This window comes from Mus caroli, unplaced genomic scaffold (genome assembly GCF_978045245.1).
Source record: "Mus caroli unplaced genomic scaffold, Mus_caroli_1 scaffold_13, whole genome shotgun sequence".
NCBI lineage: Eukaryota > Metazoa > Chordata > Mammalia > Rodentia > Muridae > Mus > Mus caroli.
In genome coordinates, this window is record NW_028227268.1 from 6227159 (window position 1) to 6248117 (window position 20959).

The following is a 20959-nucleotide window of genomic DNA, read 5'->3' on the forward strand; positions in this document are numbered from 1 at the left end:
GAAAAGAAAGGGGACCACTATGCTCTTACCCTGGGGGGCCACGCAATATGAAGCTCTCTTCTTCCTGCAGCTCTGACACCCCGCCCTTGACCTTCAGGCTCCACAGGTGCAGGCTGTTGTCATCCAGCAGAGTGACCAGCTGACACTAGAATGGAGAGAATGGGGACAGGAGCTTGCTAGCTACAGAGAGCAGCGTTCGTCGTTCTTCAGGGCCTCTAATTCCCCAGGGCAGCCCAGCCTGTGTTGGCTTTTTCAAGGAGCCCCAGGACAAAAGGCTCTCTATGATTCTCAGGGTGGCCTGTGAGCCTCTAGGTGGACAAAGGGAAGAGTCCAGCCCCCCCCCCCGCCCCCATCCCTTCCAGAAGATGTGAGGGCTAAGAAGGCAGCAGGAGCCCCTCCCTGCGCTGCTCACCTGACCAGGCAGGAAGTGGATCTGCAGCACTGCATTGTTCTCCTTGTGAAGGCCCATGAACTCTACCCCAGGGGCACCATATCTGGAAGGCTCAGGAAAACCTCAGAAAGCGGGACAGCAATCCTCCCCAATCCTAGCGGCAGTCTGTGGCCTGGGGAGCAAGGGGTCCACCCAGACAAGCATCTGCACACCCATGTCAGGGGCACGGGGTGGGGGTGGATAGCAGTGGTCATGGCCGGGTGCACTCAGTCAGTGATCTGACCCTGGTAAGAGTTGCCCAGCAGGACGGGTGTGTGCGTGTGGGGGTTGGGGAAGGAAATTCACTATTCCCCTATCCTCAAAACTGCTAGGCCGTTACCCCTCCCTCCACACCACCCCTGCAACTTGAGCTGTAACAACAGGCCTATCACCTGTCACCTGTTGGCACCTATGAGAACATGGGGCACGGTAGGGGGGCACCCCCAGCGGCCTTGCCCTGGGAGTTGGCACCAGCAATTGGCAACCAGGATGTGATCCTGGCTGGTAATGATTAACCGCTGGGGTAAGGTTGAACTATAATAACAAGGCTCTGGCCTCGGCCTCCTGTGTATACACCAGCCCAGCCCACCTGGGCTGTCACTTAGGCTGGAGCCTAGGGGGAGGACTTTGTGGCAGGAGATCACAGCTCAGCTACCCAAAGTGGGCCCCTGTCTCCCAACTTCTCTAGGCCTCTTAGCAGCGGGTGTAAGTTAGACATCAGGAATACCAGGTGTTGTCCAGGACTCAGGGCCCAGCTGGTCCCAGCCGGAGAAGTTGTCCCAGGGTGGAGCCTCCCTGCTGAAACCACCTGTATCCCAGTCACCCCCTGCTGTGGACAAAAGACTATACAACTAGCCTGGACAATGTGGTAGTCACCCAGGGCCCTACAATCAAGTACAGTTCAAGTTCTGAAGTCTCCAGCTACAAGTCAAGGGGTAACGTGAGTAGTCAGAGAAGAGAAGATAAATCCACTCTGTGCTCTAAGGACACACAGCTCGAGGTGCTAAATTCTCACCCTGCTCTTGGACCAAGCGCCCAAGATGAAGCAGGGTAAGACAGGCCCTCTCCAGATCTCACCTATGTCCCTGAGATCACCTTGGCCTCACCCCATGGCAACAGGCACTGGAAAGGATACAGCTTGACAGCTCCAGAGCGGGTTCCTATGGCCAGGATGCGCAGCGAAGGGCTATAGCCAAGGGCGCTGGGCTGGTGTGGGAAGCCATGCTCCACCGTCTGAAATGAGAAGCATGTGGGCTGGGCCTATAGGCGAGTCCTTCGAATCCCCATGATCCTGCAGGGTTGGGGCTGGGCTGTGGAGTCACAGCTCAATCAGGGAAAGGGGGCTCTGAGCTCTGCACCTCCTCAGCTTGGAGTTAAAACAGGATTCATTTATGTCTGTAGTCCAGATCTCTAGTTGTCCTATGACCACTACATATACACCTACCTACATGAGTACACACACTATACAACTATATAACCACATGTATAGTTACGCACATATATCATTTTGAAGGGCTGGGGGAGACAGGGACCTTGGAACTCACTATGTAGGCTATCAGGCTGGCTAGAGATCCACCTGCCACTGCCTCCCTAGTGCTGGGATTAAAGGGGTGTGCAGTGTACAGTTTTTGAAAAAAATACAGAGCTCTGACTGGATCGCATCGCATGAACACTTCCATGCGTGTTCATGGACATGTATAGTTTCCCAGGTTATCTGCATGCAATCACCCAATGGCTAAAGGCTTTACAAGGAGCTGAAAATGGCTGGAGAACATCCCGGAGGGGTCACTGCCTCCCTCCCAGGGTTCCCAATGCCAGCCTCCCTGGTGGCCAGGTCTAGATTTCTGTCCCTGCCTGTAGCTCTGGGCCTTTTTCACCATAGGTGTGTGAGGAGCTGCAGACAGGAGGTGCGGATGCTAACAGCCGATGTCAAAGCTTTGCTCAGGAGGCCTGGGCTTCTGCTTCCCAACAGCTACCTCCCCTATAGGCACTGACTGCTGCAGTAGGTTGAAGCAGGGCCCAATGGCAACTGCCTTGTAAGTTACTGAGCTAAATCCACAGTGTGCAGAAGGAGTCAGCTCCCAGACTCCTGTCAGTGTTACCAGGAGCCCTATCAGAGCCCCAGCAGCACAGAGAGATAAGCCCTGGCGACAGCAGGAGAAAACTCAAGGGCCACACCTCCCCAGAGTCCAGCCCAGTGGCTCATGGGAGGAGGCCAGGGCAGGGAGGACAGCTCTAACAAATGCCTCCTTTAGGGGATCCCTGGGGATGACAGGGTGGGTAGACAGGGCAGGAACACAGTCTGCCTTGCAAATGGCCATACCTGGATGGCCGGCCAGGAATGCAAGACCCCAGGCGGAGGGCCCCAGCCAGCCCCGGTCCCTGTTCAGCTATGTGAAAAATGCAGAGCCTGGGTAGATAGCTGAGTGTCAGGAATGCAAACATTTCCCAGAAAAAGGAGAGCAGGGAACTCACACAGGCTGTGTGGGACAAGTTCTCCGGGGGCCCTGCGAGGCCTTGGCTGATCCCAGGTTACTGAAGCCTGGAGAAGAGATAGAGGCCAGGAGAGAGCTCCAAGCTCTTAATTTAGCCATTTCCCCATTACCACCAGCAGTGGCAGCTCTGGCCCGAAGCCTTTGGAATGTAGAATTTGGAGGACTTGGGGGTGGGGTGGGGGATAAAACCCTCAGGAGCTGAAGGCCCAGTAGGAGGCCTCACACCTTGAGCAGCCTAGGACAGCAGTCACGGGTGGCCACGGCTCATTTGTATCAAGAAGACGATAGATATTTAAAGTTTCTCTTATTTCAGCCTTGTGAACGGATATTCAAACTGTGCACAGTGGTTCCTGCCTGTAATCCCAGCACTCAGGGGGAGCGAAGGCATGAAAGTCAGGAGTTCAAGGGCAGCCTAGGTTATACAGTAAATTCCAGGCCAGCCTGGGCTACAGGCTGTCTCAAAAAACAAACTACAAAACAACAACAACAAAACAGGAAAAGAAAGAAAGTACATTTGTTTCTGCCACAGGGAAGTAAGTGTCTTTACTAAAACAACCCGAAGGGGAGGCCAACCTCAGGCCTCACCTTACAGCTGCAATCTCAAACTCTTAAAACAGAGCTTTTCAAAGAGTTTATTTTACAACTGAAACTGTTATAAAGTGTAAAAAAATATCAGAATTTAGAGACTTAGTATCAACAAAACAAAACAAATTAGGGACTGGAGTGATGGCTAGGCCATTAAGAGACTGGATGCTCTCCCAGAGGATCTGTGTTCGATTCCCAGCATCCACATGGTGGCTCACACCAGTCTCTGAGTCCAGTTCCAGGGAACCCAGCGCCCTCTTCTGGCCTCTGTGGGCAGTGCATGCATATGATAGACATACATGTAGGCACATACACAAACAAAAAATAAAAACACTCATATACATAAAAAAAATCCTTCCCGGGGCTGGAGAGATGGCTCAGTGGTTAAGAGTGCCGACTGCTCTTCCCAAGGTCCCGAGTTCAAATCCCAGCAACCACATGGTGGCTCATAACCATCCATAATGAAATCTGATGCCCGCTTCTGGAGTGTCTGAAGACAGCTACAGTGTACTTACATATAATAAATAAACTAATTTTAAAAAATCCTTTCCCAAACACACACACACACACACACACACACACACACACACACACACACGGAAGTCAAAACAACTTACTACTAGCTGTGTTGCCTACATGTAAATATAATATTTTGAATATATTAAACAGAATTCTTATCTAAATTAAATCTGATTATTTAATGCTAGAAATTTTAAGTTATATACATGGCTCCTATTATATTCTTTGTTTCTTTGTTTGTTTGTCTTTCAAGACAGGGTTTCTCTGTGTAGCCCTGGTTGTCCTGGAACTCACTCTGTAGACCAAGCTGGCCTCAAACTCACAGAGATCCCCCTGCCTCTGTCTCCCAGGTGCTGGATTAAAGGTGTACACATCCCAGTCTCCTATTGTAATCTTACTGGACCAACATACTACCCTAGAATATTCTGACTTCTTATCCTCAGGGAAGTCAAGTCAAAGAGAAACAAATTTTCAGATTTTTGGCCTCTGAGGCCACGCCCTGCCCCATCAGCTCTTAAGCAGTTCAACAATCCTGCTTGAATCCTTCCTGCTGCAAAGGTTGGGCATCCCCCATCTCCTACTTCCTTCAGAGTCCCGTGGACTGTGACCACTCCTCCCTGTCCTTCCAAAGGCCAGTTGAGAACAGGCACCCAGTCAGGCTCACCAGAATGACATTCAGGATGCCCTGAGCAGTGTGTCCTTGGACTGAACACGAGGCATCTTGTGAATACAGAGTGTGTGTTCTGATTGCTCACCCCAGTGTGAGAACTGTCCCTAGGCTGTGGCTGGCTGCTAGGGTCCTTAGTAGTCTGCAGTGTGCCCCCACCCCCAGGGCATCTTATCCAGCTGACAACACTGAGGGACCAAGGCTCCCTCAAAAGCAAAATAAGGGACATAGGCTCCCCAGGACTTTCCCTGGACAGGGCCCACATGAACTGACTTCTCAGAGGAGGCCAAACCAGGCCTGAGCCCTGTGAGCCCTGTGGGTGGGGCACACGGAAGGCTCAGTGGCCCCTGCTGGGATAAGAAGGAAGGATGTGGCTTAGAACCCAGGGAGGAAACAAGGAGGAACTAGGAAGCCTGGGTGTGTCCTGGGGAAAGCAGGGAAGGGAAGGAGCGTTGGTCCCAACTACCCGGCACCTAAGTGCCCTGCCCACACCGGTGTCCCTTCCACAGCAGCTAAGACTCTTGTAAACTTTCAAGGTTCGGAGTCCCCTGAGTGTAAGTTCTACACACTAGTAATTCCCCGCCTTAGTTAGGTCCCTGAAGAGTGAGGTGGCCTTTCTCAAAGGAGCCGCCCAGAGTGTCGTGTCCCCTCCCCCCCTGTAATCCAGAGCATGTGGGCAGCAGGTAGAGCCTCGGGGATACCCCAAGCATAGGATTCCCAGACCCCAGAGAACTCTAGCTCTGGATAAAACAAGAAGGTGGACCAACGCTCCGCAGTTCTCCCTCCCGTTGTCTCCTCAGCCTCTGTCCTGTCCTGTCCTGCTACCTGGGCTCAGGTGACCTCTGCTAAGGGAGAAGAGAACAATGGGCTCTTTTGACGGGAAAGGAGAGCAAAGATGAACAGAAGCCGCCAGACTGTAATATTAGCTCAAGTCCCTGTCAGATTGTGAGAGATGGGGGGTGGGTGGGTAGGGGGTGTTGCCCTTCACCCTTACACTCATCTGGGGAGGACTGTCCTCCAAGCCCACGGCTTTGGGGACCCTGTAGTGTCTGTCAGGGGCTGAAAGAAGAGCTCCCAGAAGCTGCTGAGGGCAACAGGAGGAGGGAGGAGGGAGGAGGGGCAGATCCACCTGCCTGTGGTGGCTCAGCCAGATACTGGGTGTGGTAAGCTCAGATTCCTGGCCCAAGCAACTTGGCCTCTCTGTGTGGTTGTCATCTGACACTGGTGCCCATGTAGGCAAAAGCCACAACAAAACGATGTGGTCTGGGCTGGGCGGGCCTAGTTGGTCAGGAGCAACTGAGGTGTGGTGATGGGGAGGGTTGGGGGGGGGGTAGTCTGCAGCAGCCCAACGCAGGCACCTAAGCCTAGGTCTGCTCACACTGGGGTGTGGCTACTAGTGGATGCCTGGGTTTCACCAGAGGGGCAAGCAGGCCCCAAACAATGTTCAAGGAGCAGGGTTTCACTAAGACTAGGAAGTCCAGCCCCTGAGGTAGTCCCTGTTCCCTTAGCTAGTCTTCAGTGGGAACCTAAGCTGCCTGACTGGGTTGGAGGTGAGTGTGCTAAGAGGTTACAAGTGGTAGACAGCAGGTAAAGGACACTGAGCTCCGAGTGGCGATGTCAGCACCCTGAGGCCTCCGAGCCAGTAAGCCATGGGACAAGACCTTGATTGACCATCCCTGAGAGATGCCCTCAGGGGATCAGCTTAGGCTGCCAACCACCGGAGACCTCAGTTTCCTTACCTGTGCAGTAGGGACAATAGCCATGTGTGAGTCCTTGTGAGAAAGAGCTGAATGGAGGGCAAACCTTGCTACTCGATGCTGCCCATGAGAAGCGATTAAACATGGGGCTGGAGAGATGGCTCAGCAGTTAAAAGCACTTGCTGCTCTTGCAGAGGACACAGAACCAGTTCCAGCACCCACACGATGGGACACGACCATCCCTAACTCCAGTTCCAGGAGATTCCGATCTCTGGAAGCACCAGCCACACATGTGGTGCCCATACATACATGAAGGCAAAACATGCATACATATAGGAAACAAACTAAAATAAGTAAAGCAATGAGATCTGTCCACTACACCAGCCTCCAGTAGGGTGCTTAGCAACGCCCACTTCACGGGAGAGGAAACTGAGGGACAGGCTAATCAATGTCTACATGGTCACGTGGCGAGAGCTGAATCAGAACCAAGGCCCAGGCTGTATGGTTCCGGATCCCTGCCCCAACCACTGTTAACACCCAGCCCTGATGCCTGGCACCCAGCCTCTGACCTAGACTTGGTCCCCTGGCAGCGAGCACCTTTTTCTGGTCATGGCCACAACTCCTGGCCGAGGACAGGAAACCGTCATGGCCCTAGCTAGGGCAGAGTCCCCGTTTTGTGTGAGGCATCTTGCTGGCACTGGTATAAAGGAGTTTGGCTGGAAGAGGCTGGAGGGAAAGGCCTAGAACTGGTTTAGAAGCTGGGATCTGTAAGCTGTTTGGGCATCTGTCATGTGGCGATGCCACTGTTCTGTTGTTGCACGCCATGCCCACGACACGCTGCCTGACAGCCTGACCTTCAGGGTGGCACTCCAAGACGTGACCACACTGTGAGTAGCCACTGAGCAGGCGTGGACCCTAACCTACACATGAGGAATTCCTGTGTGGAGTCTGACAACAGCCCATGCACCTTTGATTCTGTGGCCTTTAGCCATGCACTCTGTGGACACACGTGTACAGCACTTCACGTCACGCTGGCGCTGTTTACGTCTCCCTCAACCTAAATCTAAATCTAAGATCATCTCCATTCTAGAGCTGTGCCAAGGCCTCACAGTGAGTGAATGGGGCTATCTGGTGCTAGGTCAATACTCGTCATTGGACCGGATGCTTCACCATGAGTAGGAACCATGCTTTCCATCCTGTTCTCATCCAAATGGTCAGAGTGAACGGGCACGGTGGGGTATACCGTGAGCCTTTAATCTTAGTATTTGAGAGGGTTGGCGTTAGGCGGAGGCAGGTAGATCTCTGAATTGAAGGCTAGCCTGGTCTACATAGCAAACTCCAGGCTAGCCAAGGCTACATAATGAGACCCTGTCTTCAAAAAAGTCCAGGTGCAACGCTCCTCTAAATAAATGTTTACTGCTCCTGGCTGAGACCCCATAGTCCTCCTGGATGCTCACTTTCCTGCTTTATCCACCCCCACCCCCACACACACACATACTGCACCCTCCCATTGTGGACATTCTCAGAGGAGAGCAACCAGAAGCCCCGGGTGTCAACTGACAATGGCTGGAGACATTTTGTGTGATATCATCTGGGCAGAGGCAGGGGACTGGCATCTGGCCAGAACTAGGGTGCTACTAACTACAGTGCCCAGGACAATCCTCTCAGCACAACAGGCCCCAGACGTGGCCAGTGAGGAGGGTGAGAAATCCTGCTCAGGCATTCTATGATGTACAAAGGAAACCCGGGCTACCTTTTCTAAAGGTCAATGGGACACCTGCTGCCATGATCAAAGCCCCTTGGGGGATACAGCATTCCCCTGGACCATGGGGCGAGTGGCTGCCATGGGTATGACTCTTCAGAGTCTCAAATACTCCAGAGTCTGACGTTACCCTCAAAGCACACCCTGCCGGCACCAGCGTACCCTCAGACCCTTGAGGTCTCAATTGGTGCAAGCAGCTCCTCCCTCCATTTACCCCCTAGACAAAGAATGTGAGGCCCTCAGCCCTTCCCCTCCCTAAGTCTGAAGGGCAAAGGCCTTACCAATTCACGTCTTACCGAGCCAGGCCTTGGACTGTACAGATCAGAGGTTAAAGTGGAGTAGGAGAGCCAGGTCAAGGAGGGAAGGACTCTAGCCCACCTCCACACCCTGTGATGCCCAGGGATCCAGGGGTCCCACGTTATTTGGGAACCACAAATGGAGCATACTAGAGGTGGGGGTAAGATTCCTTCACCCCATTTCCACCCTAGCCTCACCCACAGCACACAGGAACCAAGGTTTATCCCTTTGCTGAGCCAGTCCATCTGGTTTCTGCTGGAATTGGCTTCCTTTTTCGAGTGAGAGATCCTAGCATCACCAAGGACAATAGGGGCACCTGGGGGTCACTCAGGACAGCTGACAGGTACTGGCTGTAGGTTCCACCCAGCACCCGTGACCTCCCTTAGGAATGAGGGTGGTAAGCCCAGGGTGTCACCCTGTTCCTAACACCTGCACCAGATGATCACCTGTGGCTTAAAATCCAGTCAGGGAGAAGCACTAACTTAGGGAAGCTTGCTTCCAGGGGCAGGCGTCATGGCAAACTCCAAGGTGGCACCCCCACAGGTGAGCTGGGCACCTTATATCAAACTTTTGGACACGGCTCTAGGAGGTGCCAACCAGCACACAAAACCCAGCACCTAAGTTTCCCGAGGCACCATGCTAACCACAAGCTGTCCTGTTGCAGGAGACATCTGTACACAAGCCCTCCGCACAGGTGATGGGCCAACACTCTCCTGGCTCGCTCGTAAGCAGAAAAGATGTCTTTGGATCTGGGTAAGCCAACGTCCATACTTCTCTAGCGGAAAAGTAGAACAGAACCCAGAAAGGAGGGTCCTTCATTCACCAGGCCGTTTCAGGGTGAGGGGAAGCCCAAACCAAAGCCCCAAATAAAAGGCATAGTTCCTGACTGGAAGCCGGAGCTAAGGGGTGGATGGCTTGGTTACTTAGATGGCTCGGGCTCAATCCTCAGTACCAAAAATGTCAGAATTGCACCTATGGACATGCCCTGGAGATGCAGACCCCAGGAGAAAGGATCCTGCTACTGTCTCCGACCTACAATCTACTTCGGACATAGATCAAAGCAGGCTAATTACCCCCAAGCAGCTCCAGATTGCTGGGTGGCAGGAGGGGGAAGCTAATGAGCCCTGTCACACCCTGTCACACTCTTTAGCCTTCTGAGGCCCAGCTTCCTTGGGGAGGCCAGCAAAGCTCCTGGGGCTTTAGATGCCACACTCTGCCCCACTCCCTCAGGTGCTGTCCCCCCTGCCCCCAGGCTGGAGCTTGCATCTCGTCTGCAGAGAAAGCTTTTTCCTTGGGGGCAGTATCAGGGGAATGGTCCTTGAGGCCACAGGGCTGCAACATCATAAGGATGTTATTATACCTCGGGACTCAACGTGCTTTCATCTTTTCTGTCCCTTAGCCTCCTTGGCAGCCCTGTGACAAAGCAGGCAAGGCTGAAAGTTTTGTGCCTGTCATAGGTAGAAAGATAGGGACTTGGTGGAGTAATTCTCAGTCATTTGTAGCCAGGGAGAGACCTGGGAAAAGGAATTTCAACTCCCAGGCCCAATGTCGTTCCTAGACAGCAATGTGACACAGACTGTTTGATCCTAACACTCAAGAGACAGAGGCAGGTGGATCTCTGTGAGTTCCAGGCCAGTCAGGGCTACATGGTGAGACCCCGTCTCAGAAATAAACAATAACAATATACCTCTTCCTAGGGGACGCCACTCTGTTTCCCAGTTAAGATTCCCAGGGGGCTTTTCAGGCAGTGTCACTCCCCAGCCCCAGCCCCAGCCCCTGGGGAGGAGCCCAGGCCAGGGATTCCCCTGCCCTCCCTCACCCATCCTTACCTTGTTAAACTGGAACAGATCCCGCTTCAGCCTCTCCCGGGCAGGGTCATGTCCAGTTCTCAGGAACCGCCTCATCTTGCTTTAGTTTGTGGCCCCCACAACAGACCTGCAGAAACCAAAAGTGCCCTTGAGCCCATGGCCACAGTTGTCCAGGCCCAGCCTCACCCACACCCACAGCTTCCTGGGGCCAGAACCATCCTGGATACAGGTGTCCAAGCCCAGGGTCACCCAGGCCTACAGCTGTCCAAGCCCAGGGTCACCCAGGTTCACAGTTTCCAGAGCCAGTATCACCCAGGCCCAGGCCCTCCTAAGACCCAGGATCACCCAGGCCCCAGCTGCTGAGGCCCAGGCCCAGAACCTCCCCTGCCAGGCCGGGAACCTCCCCACTAGCCTCTCTTCTTAAGCCCAGTTTCACCCTCACTTTCCTGAGCTCCTTCCAATGCAAGGGCCCAGGAGAGGAAGACAGTGAGGCCTTGGTTCCTGGAGGCCTGGGCCTGTCTCTCCCCCTGGCTGATGCTCTAATGCCACCAGTTACCATAATGGGAACAGGAGAAACTGGGGGAGGAAGCCATTTACCCCAGCTTTATAGGAACAAAGAGAGCCAGCAGGCCCTGTGGTTAATTAGCTTAATTGTTAACCTGTTTTCTGAAAGAAAAAAAAAAAAACCATAAAAATCCAGAAAGAGAAACTTCACAGCCTCCCTCCGTGCAGTGGGTTGGCGGAAGCGGGGCTGTCCTGTGGAATTTCTTGATCGGTGCCTCAACTGGACAAGCGGGGGAAGGACCTGGGGCAGTTTTAGCAGGACTACCCAGGTCAGGGTAAGATGGGCAAGGAGCCCATCAAAGACTCACATAGCCAAGCCCCGTGGTGCTGGGGACCAGGTCTGGTCCTATGAGGCTGTGGGCTCTCTAGGTTAATCCTAGATCTGCCTTGCTGCTAATTCCCAGCTAGCTCCCTGAGCTCTGACTAGGCATCTAGAAATGCTCCTTTTCAGATGTGCATGGTGGCACATATGTAACCTAGGTAACTGGGGAGACAGAGCATCAAGGGCTTAAAGCCATGGAGGGGTACAAAGTGAGACCCTATTTCCTGCCACCCACTAAGGAGGCCTCCTTTCTTAAGGGCCACAGCGGAGCCCAAATCAAGAGAAGACATTCTATCTGTACCGAATAAAGAAAACAGCTCAAGGCCCCCAAACCACTCACCGACCGTAGAAAGCATTCCCAGCCCAAGGGGGGAAACTATTTCTGTACTCTCCTTGGGGGAGGGGATTGTGAGTGGGTGGCTTTGACTTTCAGCGCCCAGTAGCAGTCTCCTGCTGACCATCTTTGGCACTGGGCATGTTCCTAGGAACACAGGGGCTCACTCAGGCCATTACAGAAATGGCTTCCTTCATTCCACTCTAGATGGAAAGAGAAAGCAAACATAGCCGGCTCGCTGCACACTGCACGTAGGTAGGGTCAGGTAGACAGGCCGACAAAGTGTGCTAAGTACTTAAGCTGGAGCAGGGACAGGACACCCAGCCTCCACTGGGGAAGGGGGGTGCTTCCTATCTAAACCGAGGCCGGAAAGATATCCTGAAGGTTGGGGGCAGGGGTGGGTACAGTTCAGAGGTAGAGCACTTGGTGGCAGTGTACAAGGCCCTTCATCCTCAGCTCTGTAATCAATCAACTAAACAGCCGGGACTTTGCTTATGAAAAAACTCTGGATTTAAGACTGGGGCTCCCCAGCTGCTGGCTGCCGATAGAGCCACATCCCCTGCAAATGCAAAGATCAGCAGGACAAGCCACTTCCAAACCAAACACCAGGGACCAGTCCCTGGGGAACTGTCACCCTCTGGGGACAATCTAAAGGTCATGATTTGCAGTGGGGGAGGGGGGACTTCACATTTTTAGGGAAGCAAGACCACTGCAGAGCCTCCCACTCGTGGGGGTGGGTGGGGTGGGGCGTGAGGATTGGTGGGAAAGTCTGGGTACCCACCTGAGGCCCCATAACAAGCCAGAGAACAAGCATGGGGCATCAAGTACTGGGGGCTCCTGGGACTGGAGTGAAAACAGGCCCCAGACTTCGGCCATCTCTGCCTCTGAAGACAGCTGAGCTGGCTAGCTGAACATTCCAGCCGTGGGGGAGGGTGGTGCAAGCTCGTAAATCAGCAGCTACGGCTCCTGGGGTGCAGGCGCTCCCCTCCCCAGCCGAGGTCACTGGGTCAGAAGGCACAGGAAGCTGGGAATGACTCCCTGGGAAAGGAAAGAGACCAGCGGACTCGAGGGAAGGGACAAGAAGGGACCAGGACCATCTGTACTAAGGACCCCACAGGAGCTCAAAGTGACACGGCAAAGTGGTGAGTGGCAGGAAAGAGGGGACATGCCCCACTTGGTCAGGAGGGCAGAACACTCGGTGCAGGCCACCTACCCAAGTGGCCCTCTGAGCACTTGCTGTGACCAGCATTGTTCCAGACCTCCTGAATGTACCTGTTGATACGTTTTAAATGTTTTGGTTCAAGTTGTCTATGCTCACTGTAGAAACATCAAATCACTGGGGGTGAATCCTCCTCCAGAGAACCTCAGGAAGATGTGGGGACCAGGTTCTGACCATCTCTGTTGTTTGTGTGCTCAGGGTAAACACTGCACACCAGCTCAGGCGGAGGGAGGCCACCCGAGAGGCCAGGCAGAACACCTACCTGACAGAGGAAAGCAGGCCACAGACTAAGCAACTTACCACGGTCACCACTGCATAGGAAGCGGCAGAACTCAGAGCTGACCCCCAAGTATGACTAACCCCAGAATTGAGGGGCTTATAAAGGCATCCATGAGGAATGGCTATTACAGGAGAGCTAATTATATGGCTGCAGTTAAAAGGCAGGGGCACGCGCACATACTCCCACAGGCCGTGAGCTCAAAGCTAACCAAGCAGTTTGGGACCAGGTGCCTGGTCACTGCTTTCAGAGTGTTAAGAACTAACCTGCAGGGCTCAGCGACCTTGTGGGGGACCTACTGCTGGGGACCCCATTGGCCAGGGAGACGGAAGAGCGACCTAGGAGCTGGGACCAAGGTGGAGGTAGAACAGGCTTGGGGCCAGTGTAACTGCCCCAAGGCAAGGCATGAAATACCCCACCCCTTCTTAGAGGGGGAGGAGGACAGGTGCGGGCCTGGCTCGGCTCAGTTCAGGAAGCCCCCTCCCCCACCCCAGGCCATCTACCCCAGATAAGCAAGCTCTCAGAGGAGCCTGGAAGTCAGGCTAGGGCTGTGAAGTCTGATATGGGGCTGATCCTGCCTAGCCTATGCCTGGGAAATGGGGAGGTTAAAAGACTAAGGGGGCAAACCTACAGCACTATGCGTTCACAGCACTCTACCCAGGACACTTTGCCTAGGATACCACCACATAACCCCACCGCTCAAATGCTCCCTCGCCCCAGTCTACAACTGTCCCCTCCCTGCTACTTTCTCCTTATATCCCCTACTCAGGACCTCGGTGACAGGCATTACTGGCCACATAAGGTTTAGTGCAGGGCTAAGGGTCAGGTGGGTGGAAGAGCATGGTGCCGTGGGCCAGGATAAGGAACACATTCCAGGAGCACTGGGGCAAGTCCAGGCTGAGATCATGGAGTGACTCGCATAGCACCTCGCAGCAGCACAGACACACACCGGAAAGATGAAAAAGCCAGCCAGCCAGAGGCAGGGCCGCAGGGAAGGTCTCACCACACACAGCCCCTCCTCTCTTTTGGCCCTTTACTGGCTCCTCTGGCTCCCACTGCTCTATCTGAAGAATCTTTCTGACCCTCTAGCAACAGGATTCAAAAAAGCCTTCCTCATCACTTGAGCCCGTCCTGGTCGTAAATGCTTAAAGTGATCACATTTTAGGCTAGGGGTTAGCTCAGCCAGAAAAGCTATCTTGCAAAAGTTATCTTGCAAAAGCATGAGGACCCGAGCTTGACCTCCAAAGCCCAGGTCAAAGAGCTGGGGCAGAGGCTGAGAGAGGAGGACCCCTGTGGCTCACTACTCATAGTGAGTTCCAGGAGGAGGATCCCTGTGGCTCACTGTACACAGCGAGTTTCCAGGTCAGGGAGAGATCCTGTCTCAGAAAACCCAAGGTGGCCAGTACCTGAGGAATGACACCTGAAGGAGACCTGTCCGCCCTACCACAAACACGTGCACACACATGTGTACCCACTCACAGGCATGAACATGCACATACACCTAAAGATGTATAAAATGAAAGTTCCTTAGAACCACACGGGTGGGCCAACACTTCCTTCTCTAGCATTAGCTATCAGGATTATAAGAAGCAGCCTTAAATGACCAGTGACAAGGAACCCCCCCACCCCCCACCCCGTGAAGGGGCTCAGACCTGCAACAGAAGGCTGGCTGTGAACAGAACAGAAGTCTATTTAGTGAGAAAGCAGTGTACAGGGTTTTGAAGCCAGGTAGAATACACTGGAAAGGTTATGGCATCGGCGTCTGGTTTATCTGCAGGGTACATAGGACCAAAGGGTTAGAGACAGCCCCCCCCCAAGTGTGATGGACAGGGGAGGGCTGCCTCAATCTTGGTGGTGGGATTTCTCTTTGGATGCAGGATTCCTATCCAGCCATGCTGACCTCAGTTAACTGGACGCCACCTGATATAGGTGCCAAAGTTGGGGGTGCTTAGTAGTCCGCTGGTTAGAACCGGAACTAAGAACCAGCAAAGAGGGGAGGCCAGGAGCTCCCTCGGGCCGAGGAGCCCTCAGACCCCTATACCAGACACCAAGAAGGAGCTGCGGCAGTCATTTGAATCACCACGTGGCTACTTGAGACTGGGCTTCTCCACCCCAGCTTCTAAAGATGGCCTGGTGTCAGTCTCCAACCTTGCTGGGCACCCTCTCTGTCCAAAACCAGCCCAGCCCGTGAGCCATCTCCTGGTTCTGATCCCACAGGAGATCTATGCTTTATGTGTAGAACCAGCCTGAGAGCCACCTCTGGGCAATGGTCTGGTCATTTCCTTTTCTTACCACTATCAGCCCCCAAAATTCTCCTGTCAGGGCCCATGTAAGTCTGGTCCACCCCTTGACACCTGCCTGGGTGTCAAAAAAGAGACTTAAAGAAAGACTCCCCTCTCTCTCTCTCTCTCTCTCTCTCTCTCTCTCTCTCTCTTATTTTCTGCCCCACCCACACCTCACACACTGGCCTTTCCTAACAGGGAACAGTGAACTGTGGGGAGAGAGCAACTGCACAGGGGTGGCCCCTGTCTCACGTGGCAGATCTGACCATGCCTGGGTAGGAGGACACGGAGATCTCCAGGTTAAACAGCTCTGATGGGGTTCCTGAGCTAATCTGTCCCCATGCAAACAAGGTGTGGCCAAGCCGGGCCCATCTGTCCAGGAGCTGTGGGCAGGACAGCCCTCTAGAAGAAAGGCCTTAAATAGCTCAGGCAGTTAACTGATCTGCTGAGAGGTCCTGACACTACTGGGTACTGCTGGGTTAGCCTAAGGGACAGGAGGTGCTGGAGCCAATGCCCAGTAACCGTCCTGCTCTCTAGGAGCACAACTGTAGGATTCAAGCTCGCCTCACCTGTCCCCTGTGCTTGGGCTTCCCACAACATGTCACTGATCTATCGGACACCCTCCCACCCCCACTCCGCCCCAGCCCAACATCCTGTGTGAGGCCAGTGCTGGTGTGGCTTTAGTCTCCTGAGTGGCGGATGTCAGACCACCCCTGCACCACCCACGGCTAGAGCGGCAGGGTAGGGCCCTAAGACACCGTAGCAGCTGCTATTGTCTGTGTCAACTCTGATGCCCATGGCTACTTTGCAGAGGCCCCTGGAAGGTCTGCAAGCCCCAAGTCCCAGTCCTCTGATGCTAGACTCATCTGCTCACTTTCAGCTACTCGGAATGTTCGAGCCAGTGCCCGGGAAGGGGCCCCCCAAAGCATGGGAAGCCTAAACACAAAATCTCCCAGATGTCCACTTAACCCTCTTCTGCCATCTAAAACCAGGCTCCCCAGAAATGCAGTAAAGTGTGCCAGAGACAGCTAGGCAGCTTGACTGAGTTACCTGGTCCCAGGCCAACCTCATCCTAGGGTCTCCTACCAGTCCTTAAACACGAACTGTTGTCCCTAGCAGTTAGTGACCAGGAAGAGAGGATCATGCCAGTCTTATCCAGTTGTATCCCCAGGGCCACACTTTGGGGTACTCTAACTTTACTCTCAGAACTGTCTTGCCTTCTCACGTCTTTAGCTCGAAAGCCGTCCTCTTGGCAAGTCTAACCGTGTACAGCGGCATCCAGCTCTACCCATTGCGGCACATCTCGACCTCTTCTTTGGTTCTCCCAACCCTATAACTGGTGTCATTCGCAAATGCGTGATTATTAGCCATGTTTATTTCCTGTCCTGCCCATTTGAAAGGAAGAAAATGCCACGACAGAGACCTTGCTTTAAGGCTACCTCCAGTGCCCAGGGCCAAGACACAATGAGAACCTTCCTTTAAATCAATGATTAAGCAGAGGGACAGTCCAGGGATTGGCTAGGCATGGTCTTCTCTAGTCACTGACCTTAAAGATGCTGAGGTGGAATCTACATGATCCTAGTCTGTTCTCAAGACTCAGGCAAAGGCCACTCAGATGCCATATACAGCATCCTCTGAGGTAACTTTGCAGGCCCTGTCACAGACTGTGGCTTCGGGATACTCAACTCCTTGACAAGATCCCAGAATAATATTATTAAATATTAATACTATTTTCCTGAGAATACCAAGCCAAGTCCCTCAAGAGAGGGCTCTAGTCTCTTGATGAATTCCTAAAGGGTAGAGTCAGGTACCTCTTGGCTTCCCTGTCCCCACGCCCAAAGGAGCCTCTCCTAGCTCAAGAATTCTTCGTGGTTCCTGGGAAGGGCAAGTGACTCTTCAACGGACCAGTTTTCTCTGAGGCAGGGCAGACGGAGAAAGCCATCTCAAAGAAACTGGGCACAGCTACGGATCAGAGACTGGTGAGGGCAGGTAGTACAGTGGCTGATGGGCAACACCCATCTCCTCTCCTATCCCCTGCCTAAACTCTACCTGGGCAGAGGAAAACAAAAGTTGCCAAGCAGACCTGGCATGCCCGGGCTCAGGAGGAGGGAGAGAGCAGTATCACCGAGGGAGATAAGAGGGCCTCCCAGAACCAGAGCAGGGCGAGCTGCCAGTGCTGCTCAGAGGAGCCACCTTGCAGAGGCAGAGGCAGAGGCAGCTTCTCTAGCCTCCCGTGGTACCCAGCTCAGGAGTCTCAGCAGCTGCTCCTGGTTGCCTTAGAAAACTAGGAAGCTAGGGCTCCCCACAAGGTTGGAGGGTCTGTCTGTCAGACCTAGTCAGGTTCTTCTCCAGGATACCAAGTGGTTACCAGTCGAAGGCCAAGACTCCAAATTTTCCCCGTACTCCTTTTTCTCCCAGGGAAGGCAGAAGTGGGGAGAAAGGGAGAGAGAGACATTTAAGTGTGACTGGGCTTGTTTGAGGAAGGGCAGAGCTGTAGAGCAATGTCTCACTCCCCGGCCCTACCCCTAGACGGAGTGTAGAGTAGATGGAGTAAGCCTGGGTGGAGAACAGAAACAGAAGACACAGACAGACAGACAGACAGACAGACAGACAGACAGACACACACACACACACACACACACACACACACACACATACACGGAGAGGGGAAGAGGGAGAGAGGGAGGAAGAGGGAGAGAGTGAGAGTGAGACTCAATCCTTAACCCCGGCTTTCCGGAGGAACAAGTGAACTTTCAAGTGTCAGGGAAGAGGGTGTCAAGGCTAGAAGAGGCAGCACCCCTTCTGTCCTCCCATACCCCAGGCATGGCTTCAGGATAAAATTCTGATCTTCAGCTCCACTGACTTCAAAAGGTCACAAAATCAAGACAGCACTGATTTTGCAAGTCCCCTCAGCCGGCCAGGTGTGTCTACCTAAAAGACTTCATGGGGCTAACGGGGCTTTTCCATGCTTCAAGGAAAATTAACAAATTCTGCCTTGTGGATGCCTGCTGTGCACTTGGTCATCTGAGCTCCCGACTTCACATTCTCAGCAACTCTGGGAAACCCAGGCCCAGAGTGGCTAAGTGCCGGGCCTCAGGCTATAGCAAGAACTGTAAGGTAGGCTTCCCAGTCATCTGATGCCTGGGATGAGTGAGGTACTGTGTGAAGAATCTCCTTCTGCCTTGCTTCTCACTGGATTTCCATTCCCTCGTTTTTTGTAAAAGAGTCTTGGGGCTGGGGAGACGGCTCAACCGTGAAGACCATTTGCAACTTTTCCGGAAGTCGTAAGGTCCATTCCCAGCACCCACACCACATAAAGCGCCCGTGGCTCTGATGCCTTTGTGGTCTCAGGAGGCTCCAGTACACATGTGCACACATACACAGGAATCTAACATAAAATAAGATCATGAGGCTTGTCCTGTAGGCCTTTTTGGCCTCCCAGTTTGTAGACATCTTCCCACCTCAGTCCGAGGAGTGCTGGGATTACAGGTCTGAGCCACACAACAAGCTCCCATTGTAATGGACAGGCACATTTGAGCCTTCCCTTTATTTATTTTTCTCTGATACTGTTGTTTGTTGAAGGTTATTTTATGGCTGGCAAGATGGCTCAACAGGTAAGGGCACCTGGAAGCAAGCCTGATGACCTGAGATCCAGCCTCAAGGCCAGCATGGTGGACGGACAGCATGCCTCCAACTTGTCCTTTGGCCTACACAAACACACACACCATAACATGTACATTCCACACACATACCTAAGCACACACAAAAAATAAAATTTAAATGTAATAAGAGAGACTAAATTTTGTTCTTTTTTTTTTTTCCCAACACAGGGTTTCTCTGTATAGCATTGGATATCCTGGAACTCATTCTGTAGACCAGGCTGGCCTCGAGCTCAGAGATCTGCCAGCCTCTGCCTCCTGAGTGTTGAGATTAAAGGCATATGCCACCACTGCCCGGCTGAGGCTAGATCTTTTAATGATTAAAATTATACCAGTCTGTCACTGGAGAGGAGCCGCCATGGCCTCAAGGATGAGTAGAGATGCAAAATATCCTAAGGACCTGGAAATGCTCTCCAGGGAACTGGTCCAAGCCCATCAGAGAACAGAAAGAGCTTGGTTTGAGTCCTGTCAAATATTCTGTGTGAAATGACTCAAGAAAACTACCTGAGCCAGGTGTCAGCGGCAGCAGAGGGGGTCTGGGGGAGGTGGGGGGAGGGAGCAGCAGTTTAGCACACCTTTGATCCCAGCACTTGAGAGGCAGAGGCAGGTGGATCTCTGTGAGTTCAAGGCCAGCCTAGTCTACAGAGTGATGTCTAGGACAGCCAGGGCTACACAGAAAAACCCTGTCTGAATGAATCAACCAACCAATAAATAAACAAACAAACAAATATTTAAAGAGAAAAGAAAATTACTGGAGTCATTTGTTGAGACATCTTTTCCTCCACTGTCCTCCTGCCGGTCTGTGCACTGATATACACAGACCCAGGAGATCTCCCAAAGCCACTCTAACTTGCCTTCTTTTAGGCAGGCCACAGCACAACTCGGTTCTTCCCACAAACATTTCCTTGTTACCCTGACACATCTAGCTCAGAACAGACTTTAACACAGGGTCTCTAGAGGTTGCGTCGACATAAGGGTCCCTGTGGGAAAGGACGCGGTATCTAAGCCCCACCCTCCTTACCGGAAGTTCACCTGTTTAGGTGAAAACCCTCTAAGAGCTACAGCGCGGTTACCCCAGTTATGGCCACTTCCCACAGCTAAGGCCCAGTGTGTCCACCAACCCCCCCCCAAAACCGAGCAAAAGCATAGCACACTTTCTTTGGCAAGAATTTTTCACTCTTTGCCAAGTTTCACAGTGTAACCCCCACTCATCGGCGTACAAAACAGACTGGGACTCAATACCATCGCCTAAAGGTGTCCAAAGTCGCTCTGGGAATATAAAGGCTCCCCTTTCTACGAGAAAACCAAGTCCCACCCGCGGACTTCCTGAGTCGGAGGATTAGGAGGCACAAGGGCGGGCAGGGAAAGCGCCCAGATGGCAAAGGTAAGAGCTAAGCCGCCAAGGTAACGCGCTCCAGACGCCGCTGGCGACGCCAGGTCACAGGAAGCCGGGTCGCCCCGCTCTGCGTCGAGGCGCCTCGCACAAGGGTCCGGGAACGGTGTCTCTGCTCACTGTGTCCCCCGCACCCAGCCACGCCAGACACCTGTTCCCTGCTCCCGAAAGCCAACACGATTGTGCAAACCCGAGTCCCAAGTTTGGTAATCCGGGGGGCGGAACAGGAAAAGACAAGTTCTCAGCGCCACTTTCTACAGGTGTCTTTCTCCGGGACGAGCCAAACGTCGGAGATCTGGACGAGCAGGGCAGATCTGGGCGCTGCCTTCTCCGACCCGCCTGGAACACCCAGGGGACTCGAATCCTCCCGAGCCGAGCCGCGCCGCCCCTAGTGGTCCGCACCCCAAAAGGTCCTGTAAAGCCAGGTGGGCTCACCTGCAATCGCGGGCCGGGCCCTGCCCGAGGCCTCGGCGTCCCTCAGCGGCCGTCACCCACCACTCAGGTTCCCTGCTCCGGCCCACGGGCTGCAGGGCGGCCGTCTGCTTCCTGCTCACCTCCGGCGCGGCGAGCGGAGGGAGGCGGAGCCGTCGCGATTTACATACAGGGCGAGCCTGCCGAGCCCTCGCCCCGCCCCGGCCCCGCCTCCTAG

At 53.5% G+C, this 20959-nt stretch overlaps 1 protein-coding gene across 4 annotated transcripts in view; it reads right to left on the bottom strand.

The window, feature by feature from the left end:
- Llgl2 (LLGL scribble cell polarity complex component 2) overlaps nucleotides 1–20878 on the bottom strand; it is a 34220-nt gene extending 13342 nt beyond the window's left edge. For 2 of the 4 annotated variants that reach the window (XM_021176467.3, XM_021176465.3), the window contains exons 1-5: nucleotides 20746–20878; nucleotides 10282–10387; nucleotides 1566–1663; nucleotides 413–494; nucleotides 30–145 (exon numbers count right to left, since the gene is read on the bottom strand). In XM_021176467.3, the coding sequence (XP_021032126.1) occupies nucleotides 30–145; nucleotides 413–494; nucleotides 1566–1663; nucleotides 10282–10356 (371 nt within the window). In that variant the 5' untranslated portion in view covers nucleotides 10357–10387; nucleotides 20746–20878. Of the gene's footprint in view, nucleotides 1–29; nucleotides 146–412; nucleotides 495–1565; nucleotides 1664–10281; nucleotides 10388–10702; nucleotides 10761–12261; nucleotides 12494–20745 lie in introns of those variants that run through there. The other 2 variants (XM_021176466.3, XM_029483694.2) reach the window with 2 other exon arrangements.
- Between the last annotated feature and the right edge of the window lie 81 nt (nucleotides 20879–20959).